General features: G+C 47.2%; 1 protein-coding gene across 5 annotated transcripts in view; it reads left to right on the plus strand.

The window, feature by feature from the left end:
* ZNF544 (zinc finger protein 544) overlaps positions 1-14,062 on the plus strand; it is a 26,082-nt gene that overhangs the window by 4,266 nt on the left and 7,754 nt on the right. Inside the window, exons 1-4 of one of the 5 annotated variants that reach the window (XM_037731746.1) lie at positions 10,029-10,046; positions 11,641-11,731; positions 13,215-13,341; positions 13,623-13,706. The exons of 3 other annotated variants lie outside the window; for them this stretch is intronic. In XM_037731746.1, the coding sequence (XP_037587674.1) occupies positions 11,699-11,731; positions 13,215-13,341; positions 13,623-13,706 (244 nt within the window). In that variant the 5' untranslated portion in view covers positions 10,029-10,046; positions 11,641-11,698. Of the gene's footprint in view, positions 1-10,028; positions 10,047-10,715; positions 10,886-11,640; positions 11,732-13,214; positions 13,342-13,622; positions 13,707-14,062 lie in introns of those variants that run through there. One more of the 5 variants, XM_017509616.2, reaches the window with a different exon arrangement.

Below are 14,062 nucleotides of genomic sequence, written 5' to 3' on the forward strand. Positions count from 1 at the left end.
GGCCTCCCACAGTGCTAGGATTACAGGCTTGAGCCACCGCGCCCGGCCAGCTAACTTTTTGATTTTTTTGTAGAAACTGGGTCTCACTTTGTTGCCCAGGCTGGTCTCCAACTCCTAGACTCAAGCAGTCTTCTTGCTTTGACCTCTGTATTAGTCTGTTCTCATGCTGCTAATAAAGACACACCCAAGACTGGGTAATTTATAAAGGAAAGAGTTTTCATTGACTCTCAGTTCCACATAGCTGGGGAGGCCTCACAGTCATGGCAGAAGGAAAGGAGGAACAAAGTCACGTCTTACATGACAGCAGGCAAGAGGTCGTGTGCAGGGGAACCCCCCTGTATCAAACCATCAGATATCATGAGACTTATTTACTACCACAAGAACAGCATGGGAAAGACCTGCCCCTGTCATTCAGTTACCTTCCACCAGGACCTCCCATGACATGACACATGGGAATTATGGGAGTTACAATTCAAGATGAGATTTGGGTGGGGACATAGCCAAACCATGTCATTCCGCCCTGACCCCTCTCAAATCTGTCTTCACATTTCAAAACCAGTCATGCCTTCCCAACAGTCCCCAGAGTCTTAACTCATTTCATTATCATCTCAAAAGTCCATAGTCCAAAGTCTCATCTGGGACAAGGCAAGTCCCTTCCACCTATGAGCCTGTAAGTTCCAAAACAAGTTAGTTACTTCCTAGATGCAATGTGGGTACAGGGTTTGGGTAAATATACCCATTCCAAATGGGAGAAATTGGCCAGAACAAAAGGGCAACAGACCCCATGCAAGTCCAAAATCCAGCAGGGAATCAAATCTTAAAGCTCCTAAATGATCTTTTTTGACTCCATGTCTCATACCCAGGTCATGCTGATGGAACAGGTGGGTTCCCATTGTCTTGGGCAGTTCTGCCCCTTTGGCTCTGCAAGGTACAGCCCACCACCTGGCTGTTTATTTGGGCTAGCATTGAGTATGGCTTTTCCAGACACATGGTGTAAAGCTATTGGCTCTACCATTCTGGGGTCTGGAGGACGGTGACCCCCTTCTCACAGCTCCACTAGGCAATGCCCCTGTGGTGACTCAGAGGTGGGGGGTACCCAATCAACATGTCCCTTCTGCATTGCCCTGGCATAGGTTCTTCATGAGGGCTCTGTCCCTGTAGTACATCTCTGCCTGGACATCCAGGCATTTCCATACATCCTCTGAAATCTAGGCAGTGGTTTCCAAACCTCAGTTCTTGACTTCTGTGTACCCACAGGATCAACACCACGTGGAAGCTGCCGAGACTTAGGGCTTGCACCCTCTGAAGCTACATCCCAAGCTGTATGTTAGCCCCTTTTAGCCACGGCTAGGATGCAGGGCCCCAAGTTCTGAGACTGCACACACCAGCAAGGCCCTGGGTCTACCCCACAAATCCATTTTTTCCTCCTAGACCCCCAGACTTGTGATGGGAGGGGCTGCTGTGAGGACCTCTGACATTCCCTGGAGACATTTTCCCCATTGTCTTGGTAATTAACATTTGGCTCTTCATTACTTAAACAAATTTCTGCAGCTGGCTTGAATTCCTCCGCATAAAATGGGTTCTGCTTTTCTGTCGCATCATCAGCCTGCAAATTTTCTCAAGTTTTATGCTCTGCTTCCCTTTTAAACATAAGTTCCAATTCCAAACCATATATTTGTGAATATATAAAACAATGCTTTTAACAGCATCCAAGTCATATCTTGAACACTTTGCTGCTTAGAAATTTCTTCTGCCATATGCCCTAAATCATCTCTCTCAAGTTCAAAGTTCTACAAATCTTTAGGGCAGGGGCAAAGTGCTGCCAGTTGCTTTGCTAAAACAGCAAGAGTCACCCTTTGCTTCAGTTCCCTACAAGTTCCCCATCTGCATCTGAGACTACCTCAGCCTGGAATTTATTGTCCATATCACTATCAGCATTTTGGTCAAAGCCAGTCAACAAATCTCTAGGATATTCCAGTCCTTCCCACATTTTCCTATCTGAGCCCTCCAAACTGTTCTAACCTCTGCATGTTACCCAGACCAAAGTTGCTTCCACATTTTTGGGTATCTTCATAGCAACACCCCACTGTACCAGTACCAATTTACTATATTAGTCTGTTCTCATGCTGCTAATAAAAACATACCCGAGACTTGATAATTTATAAAGGAAAGAGTTGTTGTTTTTGAGACTGAGTCTTGCTGTGTTGCCTGGGCTGCAGTGCAGTGGCATGATATCAGCTACTGCAACCCCCACTTCCTGGGTTCAAGTGATTCTCCTGCCTCAACCTCCTGAGTGGCTGGGACTACAGGTGTGTGCTCCATGTCTGGCTAATATTTGTATTTTTAGTAGAGATGGGATTTCATGATGTTGGCCAAGCTGGTCTTGAACTCTTGACCTCAAGTGAACCACCCACTTTGGCCTCCCAAAGTGCTGGGATTACAGGTGTGAGCCACCATGCACAGCCAAGGAAATAGGTTTGACTTTCAGTTCCACATAGCTGGAGAGGCCTCACAATCATGGCAGAAGGCAAGGGAGGAGCAGAGTCACACCTTAACATGGCAGGCAAGAGGTGTGTTTCGGGGAACTCCTCTTTATAAAACCATCACATCTTGTAAGACTTACTGTCACAAGAACAGCAAGGGAAAGACCTGCCCCCATGACTCAGTTACCTTCCACTGAGTCCCTACCACAACATGACACATGGAAATTATGGGAGCTACAATTCAATATGAGATTTGGATGGGGACACAGCCAAACCATATCAGCCTACAGCAGTGGTGGAATTACAGGCATGATTACAAGATTACATGATTACAGGCATGATACAGGATTGAGGCCTGGACTTATCACCTCTATAGTCATAAAAGACTATAGGAATAAGATATATTAATCTTGAACATTTATGGACCACAACCAATAGTATAGATATAAAACAAAAATTGTGTACCTAAAGGAAATATGAGAAAGACTATGTGAGAAACTTCAAACTGTGGTCTTTCCTTGATCAAGTGCTGACTGCACTTCATTGTTCTTGCCTGTTTGCTCATGTGACCTCCTTGCCACCTCAGAAAAGGCCCCACAGGCTGGGGTTGTGTCCTTGGTGGCTCTGGATCACATTTATATCCCTGCCTGGGGCCTAGCACTTGGAGTAAGCCCAGAGTTATTCATCGTTGATGGTGACACTGCTGCTTTTCCTCTCTTACTGTGTTGTGATAGCTCAAGAAATAGTTTTTCCCTTTGCATGTGTACCTGTGTGCAGCATTCTGGGAGCTGCCTGGCAGTTCTCCTTTTGAATATTTAACCTAAACATACACATGCAGAAAGGCAGGCATGTGTGAAGGCAAGAGTGGCCATTATATGGCTGATGTGAGGATGAAATTTGGAAAAGTCCTGAATATTCAGAAACATTAAACTCTTCAAAGCTGCAACTATTAATAAACTACAGTCCCTTCATCAAATTCAGCTATTAGAGTGATTACAGCTATTACAAAAATTGTTTATTGGCATTGGGACATACTTTGTGATGCTAAGTTTCAAAAGAGTATTTTTCTAAAAGGAAATGCAGTTACCTGTCAATAATAACGAGGATATGTTTGAAATGTGTCATTAGGTGACTGTTGCGTGAACATCATAGGCATGCTTATACAAACCTACATGGTTATAGTCTAATACACATCCAAGTTATGTGGTACAGCCTCTTGCTGCTAGGCTGCAAACCTGCATAGCATGTTACTGTAGTGAATACTATAGGCAATTATAACACAGTGGAGAATTTGAATATGTAAATATATATAAACATAGGAAAAGTACGGTACAAATATGGAATAAAAGATTAAAAAATGGCATACCTGTATAGGGCAGTTCCATTGTAATCATATGGGACCACTGTCATATATGTGGTCTGTCATTGATCAAAATGTCATTATGGGTCACATGACTGTAGGCACAAAATAGTAACGGTGGCTGTCTCTAAGAGGTTGGATTATTTTTTATTTTTATTTTTTTATTTTTATTTTTATTTTTTTTGAGACGGAGTTTCGCTCTTGTTACCCAGGCTGGAGTGCAATGGCGCGATCTCGGCTCACCGTAACCTCCGCCTCCTGGGTTCAAGCAATTCTCCTGCCTCAGCCTCCCGAGTAGCTGGGACTACAGGCGTGCGCCACCATGCCCAGCTAATTTTTGTATTTTTAGTAGAGACGGGGTTTCACCATGTTGACCAGGATGGTCTCGATCTCTTGACCTCGTGATCCACCCGCCTCGGCCTCCCAAAGTGCTGGGATTACAAGCATGAGCCACTGCGCCCGGCTTTTATTTTTATTTTTAGCTATCTCCATCTTTTACTTTTTTACAATGAACCTAAAATATGTGTGAATTTTTAGATTATGGTGGCTATAGTTAATAATCTTTTATATGCTTGAAAATTGCTAGGAAAGTAAAATATTCACAAAAAGTATGTGTATGCATATGTTATTTACCTCAATTTAGCCATTCTACAATGTATATGTATTTCTAAATATATTGTACATAATAAATATATACAGTTTGTATTCATCAATTAAAAAATAAATCAATTTCAAAATTTGTGTGATTAAAAAACAACTTAATGTCTAGGCACAGTGGCTCACACCTGTAATCCCAGCATTTTGGGATGTCAAGGTGGGTGGATTGCTTGAGCCCAAGAGTTTGAGATCAGCCTGAGTAACATGGCAAAACCCCATCCTTATTTTTAAAACAAACCCTTCATTTTGAAATATAGACTTACAGAAAGTTGCAAAATAGTACAGAGTATCTTATGTGTCCTTCACCCAGCTTTTCCAGAGGGTGACACCTTTCACAAACAGGACATTGACATTGAGCTTATTTAGCATTTTTTAGCCTCCATTTGTTTGTGCATATCATTCTATGAAACTTTTTTTTTTAAGACAGAGTCTCTTGTTTCCTATGAAAAAAAGAAAAAAAAAAAAAAAAACAGAGTCTCTCTCCATTGCCCAGGCAGGAGTGCAGTGGCAGCATCTTAGCTCACTACAGCCTCCACCCACCGTGTTCAAACAGCTCTCGTGCCTCAGCCTGCCAAGTAGCTAGGACTCCATTGCCCAGGCTGGAGTGCAGTGGCAGTATCTCAGCTCACTGTAACCTCCACCCCCGCCAAGTTCAAATAGTTCTCGTGCCTCAGCCTCCCATGTAGCCACTATGCCTGGCTAATTTTTTGTATTTTTGGTAGAGATGGGGTTTCACCATGTTGACCAGGCTGGTCTCGAACTCCTGACCTCAAGTTATCCACCCTCCTCGACCTCCCAAAGTGCTGGGATTATAGAAGTTAGCCACTGTGCCTGGCCTCATTCTATGAAACTTTTTTTTATTTTCTTTCTTTTTTTTTTTTTGCCCACAACGAACATCATACTTCCCCCCCCACCCCACATAGGGTTTTAGTCTGTCACCCAGGCTGGAGTGCAGTGGTGTGATCCTGGCTCCCTGCAGGCTCCGCCTCCCAGGCTCCAGCAATCTTCCCACCTCAGCCTCCCAGCTAGCTAGAACTATAGGTGTGTGTCACCACACCTGGCTAATTTTTGTATCTTTTGTAGAGATGAGATTTTGCCATGTTGCCTAGGCTGGTCTTGATCCCCTGAGCTCAAGCAGTCCACCTGCCTCAGATTCCGAAAGCGCTGGGATTACAGGCTCGTGAGCCACTGCGCTGGGCCTCAAGCTTCTGTTCATCTTAAGACAACAATTTTGTGGAAATTGGTTACGGGAGCCACAGGACGCTGAGCCACTCTGGGCCAGGAGCTTGCTGGTCCTGGCAGCCTTTGAGAGCGCTGTGGGTCTGCTTTCATCTTGGGGCCTGGTCTTAGGCACAGCGCGGCCTGGAAAGTGGTTCCCCTCATGGGCTGAGGGAGCTAGACCCTTGCAGCCACAGGTAGGACCCCATACCCACCCTCACTTTGCTTTTTTCCCCACTCATCCATGGAGACTTCCATGCTGCTTTTTATCTTCCCTGCCTTTCTCATGTTTTCATTTTGTGTCTTAAATGCTGTTGGAGTGGAGCGGACACCTCAGTGTGTGAACCTGTGCCAGAAGCCCGGGGCTTTGTTGGCATGGCCTGTAATCGGCGCGGAGGCAGGGCTTAGGAAGGCAGCAAGGTGGGGAGCCACCCGAGGATAGAGAAGCCTGAAAGCATGCCTGGAGGTGGGGTGTGGTGCGGTCAGGGAGCTGGAAGGTGTTCCATGTGACTGATAGACATCACAAGGTTTGTGGTGAGTGCCCAGAGATTTTTAAAAATTTTCTTTTTGAGATGGAGTTTCATTCTTGTTGCACAGGATGGAGTGCAATGGCGCAATCTCAACTCACTGCAACCTCCACCTCCCGGATTCAAATGATTCTCCTGCCTCAGCCTCCCAAGTAGCTAGGACTACAGGCATGCGCCACCACGTCCGGCTAATGTATTTTTAGTAGAGACAGGTTTCACCATGTTGGTCAAGCTAGTCTTGAACTCCTGACCTCAGGCGATCCACCTACCTCGCCTCCCAAAGTGCTGGGATTACAGGCGTGAGCCACCACACCTGCTAAGATTTTGATCTGAGAAGGGATTTCTGGAGATTGTGAAGGAATTTGGACTTTCCCCTAAGGGCAGTGGGAAGCTGGCACTCCACAGGGTTCTGTGACACAGGCTTTGCTCCGTAGTGTCCCTGCGGCTTCCTGGGAGAGAAGAGGAAAGTCAAAGGCAGGACTCCATTGAACCCACGGTGGTAACTCCCAAAAGAAACAGTGGCTGGGCCAGGCACGGGGACAGGCTTGCGGAGCGGTGCATGGTGCCTGGAAGGCGGGGACACAGGCTTTTGTGATTGGCTGAATGTGAGAGGAGAGCATGCAGGAGAGGTCAGGAAGGACTTCCCCCGTCCCTGCTTAGCCCCATGTTCTCAGTACACCTGTGAGGATCAATGTCATAGGTTTCCAGGCTGAGGAGTACATACATGAGGGTCTACGGTGCACTCAGTACAGAGGGGGTGTCAGTTTCTACCTCAGCAGCCTCCCATTGTTGTCACTTCTCCTCCTCTGTCTCTGGTACTCCCACCTTCCTCTTTGTAGGGATCATTGTGGCGACATCAGACCTACCCCAAGTCTCCCCATCTCAAGATCCTCAACTTGGTTCTTTCTTTCCTTGTAGGGTCACGTATTCACAGCTTGTAGGGACTAGGATGTGGCCATTGTTCAAGCCACTGCAGTCATGGTAAAAATAAAAATAAAAATAAAAAAAAATTTGCAAAGCCCTGATCAGCCTGCAAAGGGACAGGCAAAAGAGGGAGGGGATACAGGACACAGGTTTGGTGGTGTCAGGGTGAGGTTCGTCTCCTGGTGCAGGGGAGGCAAGAGTCGTCAGTATTTGCCGTTACTCTGTCCTGACTGGCCTCTGAGTTCTCCGTGTTCAGGAAGAAGGTAGTGAAGTTAAACAGGGCTTGCTGCTTTGTGGCTGTGGGTTTTTTTCACATTTGCTGATGTGTGAGGCTGGCCTCAGGCTAGAGTCCTGTGTCTGACACAGCCTTGCCCTCAAGGTTCTTCCTCCCTGTAAAGCAGTTTCTCCACTCAGCATTTTTGGTCAGATCATCCTCCAGGGCTGCCTCGTGAGCTGTAGAAAGTTCTACACCTTCCATGGCCTCTGCCCACCAGATGGCAGCCAGTAGTTGTCCCCTTCTACACCTCCTCCCCGCTCCACTCCCACCAAACTCCCGAAACTGTCTTCAAACATGGCCAAATGTTCCCTGAAGGCCAAACTGTCCCCAGGGTGAAGGACCACTGCTGTGACGAAATGGCCCACTTTTCCCAGAATTCCTGACGGCCTGGTGCTCACTGTGTGCGGGTCCCTGAGACCATTCTCAGGTTGACCAAAAGGACTCACAGAGCTCCTGAAAAGCTATAGTATTCACAGTTACAGTTTAGTACATTGAAAGGTTGCAGATTAAAATTACAAGGCTCGGTGTGGTGGCTCACGCCTATAATCCCAGTACTTTGGGAGCCCGAGGTGGACAGGTCGCCTGAGGTCAGGAGTGAGACCAGCCTGGCCAACATGGTAAAATCTTGTTTCTAAAAAAATATAAAAATTAGCAAGGTGCGGTGGCATGCGCCTGTAGTCCCACCTACTCGAGAGGCTGAGGCAGGAAAATTACTTGAACCCAGAAGATGGAGGTTGTAGTGAGCCAAGATTGTGCCACTGCACTCCAGTCTGGGCGACAGAGAGTCTGTCTAAAAAAAAAAAAAAAAAAAAAAAAATAGCATTCAGCTCCCAGTGGAGTTGTGTAGACAGTGTTTAATTCTCCAGATGATGATGTGGACCAGGAAGCTTACCCAAGCCTTGGTCCTTAGTTTTTTTATTGGGGGATCTGTCATGTAGGCATAGAGCCTGTATAAATTACTTTGGCTACTCAGCCGCTCCAGAGATTCGCCTAATACATTGTGGCGTAGTGCCCCAGGCAGGCAAAGACGTTTTATCGGGCAGGATATCCCAAGGTCTCAGAGGTTACCCCCAGCAGCCAGTCAAGGATCAGACCTTTCTTAAGAATTGGCATGGTGGCTCAGGCCTGAAATCCCAGCAGTTTGGGAGGCTGAGGTGGGTGGATCACTTGAGGTCAGGAGTTTGAGACCAGCCTGGCCAACATGCTGAAACCCCATTTCTACTAAAAAAAATATAAAAATTATGTGGGCATGGTGGTGTGTTCCTGTAATCCCAGCTACTCAGGAGGCTGAGGCAGAAGAATCGCTTGAACCCAAGAGACGGAGATCGCAGTGAGCTGAGATCATGCTGCCATACTCCAGCCTGGGTGACAGAGCCAGACTCCATCTAAAAGAACAACAAAAAAATAGAATGTGCAGGGTGTGGACAACCCAGGCTTGCTAAGCCGGCCCTGCACATTCCCTGTAATGTATGTGTGATGTGGCAGTGTGACATTCCAGCATCATGGAATGATGAGTTTCGCTTTTACCTTTTTGGGGTAAGGGTCATTTTTTTCTTTTTCTTTCTTTCTTTTTTTTTTTTTGTTGTTGTTGTTTGAGACAGGGTCTCTGTCACTGAGGCTGGAGTGTGGTGGCATGATCACTACTCACTGCAGCCTCAACCTCCTGGGCTCAAGCAATCCTCCTGCTCAGCCTTGCAAGAACCTGAAACCACAGGCATATACCACCATGCCTGGCCAATTGAAAAAAAATTTTTTGTAGTGATAAGGTCTCCCTGTGTTGCCCAGGCTGCTCTTGAACTCGGGCTTAAACGATGGTCCCCCCTTGGCCTCCCAAAGTGTTGGGATTACAGGCGTGAGCCACTGTGCCTGGCCCACTTTGTTCTTTTGAGTAAGTTTAATGTTGGGAGTCAGGTAAATGTGTATGTTCCCATACCAACCCTAAATCCTGCAAGTTGCACCTTTTGTCTTAGCCTATGTTATACTTTAAACCTTTCTTAGTAAAGAGTGTGAATGACTCCTTTCCAAACTTGCCATCTAATAGCAGTCCTAATCATTCACCTTCCGTTTCTTTTGTGTGTATTGGTGCCTTGCCTGTGCTCCCCTGGCACTGAGGTTGAATGCAGTTGTTTGCATTTTATTGTCTTTGTCTTCTATTTCAGCACTAAATTTGCTGTTCACTCCTCTCTCTCTCTCTCTCTGTCTCTCTCTCTGTCTCTCTCTCTCTCTCTCTACCCCCTCGTTTTCTTGAAGGACTTGAGTGCCTGATTTGCCTGAAGAATGTTATATGTCTGTTCAGAGGAGAGATTGGGACCTGCCATGAAGGTCATGCCTGAAGGAGAGAGTCTCCCTGAGGAATTAAGCGTAGGAAAGGAGGTCTCAGGCACCAAAAGTGTTTTAGAGCAGTAGAGGTCTCAGAAGAGATTGCCTGGGAAATAAGAGTATCACTGGGGTGACATCCCAGCAGCTGCAAGTGTTGAGGCTCTTGTGAGATGGCCCAGACTTAGGTTCTGTGTTCCTGGACAGGAGTTGGTCCCCAGCACGCTGACATCTGCAGGAGATGATGCTGGTGGAAGAAGTTTCCCAAGCCTTTGAAGGGAAAGGTAAGAACTGCCTAAAATATGGCATAGAGAAAGCAAAATTTCTGTATTGCATGGCTTGATACTTGATATTCCAGGAAAAGAAAAATTTTTTTCCCGAGAATATGGGGCAAGAAAAATGCCACCATTCAAACCTGGGAGAATGACAAGTGTTCAGCGTCTGGAGGGGGCTGCCTTTGACCTTTCTTCTAGCCCAAATGGGCGGGGGGCTGCCTTTGTCCGTTCTTCTAGCCCAAATGGGCGGGGGGCTGCCTTTGTCCGTTCTTCTAGCCCAAATAGGCAGGGGGCTGCCTTTGTCTGTTCTAGTTCTTCTAACCCAAATGGGAGTTGTTTTGCTTTTTTTTTTTTTTTTTGAGGGAGTTTTGCTCTTTTGCCCCAGGTTGAATTCAATTGTCTCATTTTAGGTCTACCATGCTCATCTATTCTTGCATTCTGTCTATTTTTTCTACCAGAACCCTTAAGATTTTAGTGATTTATTTATTTATTGAGATGGAGTCTTGCTCTGTTGCCCAGTCTGGAGTCCAGTGGTGTGATCTCAGCTCACTGCAGCTTTGACCTCCAGGGCTCATGCGATCCTCTCACTTCAGCTCCTGCCCCTACCAGTAGCTGGGACTGCAGACTATGCCTGGCTAATGTTTTTTGTAGACATGGGTGTCTTACTTTGTTGCCTAGGCTGGTCTTGAACTTTTGAACTCAAGCAGTCTTCCTGCCTCAGCTTCCAAAGTGCTGGGATTCCTGGCGTGAGCCACCACACAGGCCTTCGGGGTCAGAATTCAAGGCTCTTCATGAACTGGAAAGCAGTGTGCAAATGAAAGGCACCATCAGGTCGAGCGTGCGATCAGGTGAACAAAGGCAGAGATACAGGGTGCACTTCTGGAATGCTCAGTGGTTTCCAGTAACCTATTGGTGCCTGCAGAGGGTATGCTTCAGTGCCAATGTGGCGATAGGAGTCAGATGTGGGGAAGGGTTTGGTGCCACGTTCAAGAGGGTTTTTGCCAAACTCTTGGTGGGACGGTGATGTGACTGCTGCCAAGGGATTAGACAAGTAGAAGATAAGGGTTTGGTGACTGAGTTCAATAGAGAGGGTGACAGGCGTGCCCTGGCAGTAGGCAGTACTTCCAGCTGAGACCAAGGGAGGGCATGCCTGGACAGTACCCCCTCCCAGAGCCAAGGGAAGTTCCCTGTGCCGCCCTGCTGGGGAGTGTCACATCCTCCTTGTCCCCATGCCCCCATTGTCATCATTTCTGAAACCAGCTTATGATCCACTGTGATATGCTAAAGGTACAATTACTTAGACATGTGGCCTCCGCCTCCCATACTTAGTCACAAAATGACAGGAAAAATGCCCCTCCTTTCCCTTGACTGTTGAGGGGGTTGCTGCTTGTCTGGGCTCACAGCTGAGTTGCCGTGCACGTGACTGGGCACTTGTCCTGTGCCTGAGGTAGCGCAGGTCTGTACCCAGGCATGAGGCCTGTTGCTGTACCTGGGAAGCCCTGCTTGTCGCAGGCCGCCCCTCACATTATCTAGGTAGGGTGGGTGTGGGGTCTAGGAGCATGGGGAGCTGAGGGGCTGAATCCCTGCTTGTTCTCCACCCCAGGTTGCCTTCTGAGGACCTCTGCCCTCTCCACAGCAGCCTCTTGAGGTGCAAGGAGGAAATGGAAACACGTTCTCAGCTGGTTGCACCCCAGGTGAGTGGGGGTCTTTGCTGTCAGTGCCTTGGTCTCCACAGATGTAAAATAGATCCAGGAATAGCACCCGCCCCTGCAGGGTGTCACACAGGAGTGCTTTGCAGTGTTGACCAGTGCTTCCCAGTGAAGCACTTCAGCTCCCTGCAGTAAAGTGCCATACCCGTCACCAGCATGGCCGAGCCTAGAGCTCCCTGGACTAGACCCAGCACAAGTCTCCCGTGCCTGTTCCATCAGGCCAGGTCTATGCTTTGGTCATTTTGTTTTTGGTTGCTTCCCAGGCCTTTGAGGATGGGTGGAGCTAAGCCCCACACCCCAAAAGCCACACTGGACCCTCAACCTGCATAGAAGCCCCTGGCTGGGGGAATGTCCCCTTAAAGCACTGTAGTGACCTGCAGGGTCCCCTGTAAATGGTGAGGGACCTCTCTTCCAGCCTTGCAGACGGTCGCGGTCTCACTGTGTCCTTACGTAGTGAGGAGAGAGAAAGAGCACACATGCCCTCTGATGTCTCTTCCTCTTCTTATTTTATTTTTGAGACAGGATCTCCCTCTCTTGCCCAGGATGGAATACAGTGGCACGATCTTGGCTCACAGCAGCCTTGAACTCCTGGGCTCAAGCAATGCTTCAGCCTCGGTCTCCCAAAGTGCTGGTATTACAGGTGTGAGCCACCATGCCCAGCCTTTTCCTCTTCTTGCAAGGACTCTAGTCCTATTGGGTTAGGGTCCCACCTTTATGTCCTCATTTAATCTTAATCACCTTCTTAGATACTTTTTAAACATTTAACCTTAATCATCTTCTTAAACAGTCACTTTGGAAGTTAGGGTTCAACATGTGAATTTGGGGAACACAGTTCATTTCATAGCATTAGCCTTTTGAAAACACACCACAGCCCTCATTTGTCCTGCGGGCTGCAGTTTACCCATCGCTATTTTAGAGCATCTTTTTTACCTCATTTCAAATCTGTGATTTTGCAAAGAGACAATGGGTGAAGATCTCCTAGTGGAGTTCCTGTCATTTCCAGTCCAGAAATCAGGACCACTGCTGTGACTGGCAAGAGGTGAGATGCCCAGAAAAGGAATGGTACAGACTACATACATGGAGCTGTCCCAGTCCATTTGGGTTGCTGTAATAAGATACCTTAGAGTGTTCAATTTATAAACAACAGAATTTACTGCTTACAGTTCTGGAGACTGGGAAGTCCAAGATCAATGTGCCAGCAGATTTAGTCTGTTTGGGGCCTGCTGTCTCATAGATGGCACCTTTTATTGTGTCCTTATACGGTAGAAGCTAAACACAGGCTCCCTTAAGCTTCTTTTATGAGGACATTAATTGCCTTGAAAAGACCCCACCTCTTAACACTATCTCATTGGGTATTAGATTCCAATGTATGGATTTTGGGGGGACACCAACATTTAGACCTTAGCAGGTCCTCCATGAGGGCATGAGGACCTGGGGTCCATGAGCAGTAACAAGTGCCCTATTTCAGGCATCTGTGTGCTTCGAGGATGTGGCTATGGCCTTCACACAGGAGGAGTGGGAACAACTGGACCTGGCCCAGAGGACACTGTACCGAGAGGTGACACTGGAGACCTGGGAGCATCTTGTCTCCCTGGGTAAGGGGCTGTGCCCGTGGAAGGAGATTCTACCCCCAAGGACTCAAAGCTGTACTAGTTCTGAAGCTGTTCTGGAATGGGCTGGAAGATGTGGAAGCAGTTCCCTTTTGGGTACAGGGGTCAGGGGTTGCCCCTCATTCTACCTCTGGGACAGGTTTGTAACTTGTAGTCCCAGGAGTGGGGGATTTCCTTGCGATGGCACTAGGGGCTGAAGCCTGGACCCAGGACATGGTTCTTTGTTTCCAAGCTGAGGGCCAAGTCCTTTTTCCCTCTTTAACCAGGGCTTTTGCTTTCCAAACCTGATGTGATATCTCAGCTGGAGCAAGAAGAGGACCTGTGCAGGGCAGAGCAGGTGGCCCTCCAAGGTAAGAGCAGACCTTGTGGTGAGCAGCTCAACAGTTAACAAACTTGGGCAGAGAGCTCTCCACAGGGCCCCAGGGGCCAAGGAGGGAGCTTCCTTTGGGGGAAGCTTCCTTGGGTGCTCTCTGCAGCAGTTCATCCATTCAAAGGAGTTCACTCATTCCATGCAGTTCTCCTATTCAAAGTATGCTGTTCATGGCTTGCAGTGTCTTCCCCGAATCTGGAACCATCATTACAATCAGTTTTGGAACATGTTCATCATCCCAACCATTTAGGCTTATTTGCTTGATTTGTTTTGTTGTTAATTAATATATTCATTTTATATATATATATATATATATATATTTTTTTTTTTTTTTTT

This window comes from Cebus imitator, unplaced genomic scaffold (assembly GCF_001604975.1).
Source record: "Cebus imitator isolate Cc_AM_T3 unplaced genomic scaffold, Cebus_imitator-1.0 Scaffold417, whole genome shotgun sequence".
Lineage (NCBI taxonomy): Eukaryota > Metazoa > Chordata > Mammalia > Primates > Cebidae > Cebus > Cebus imitator.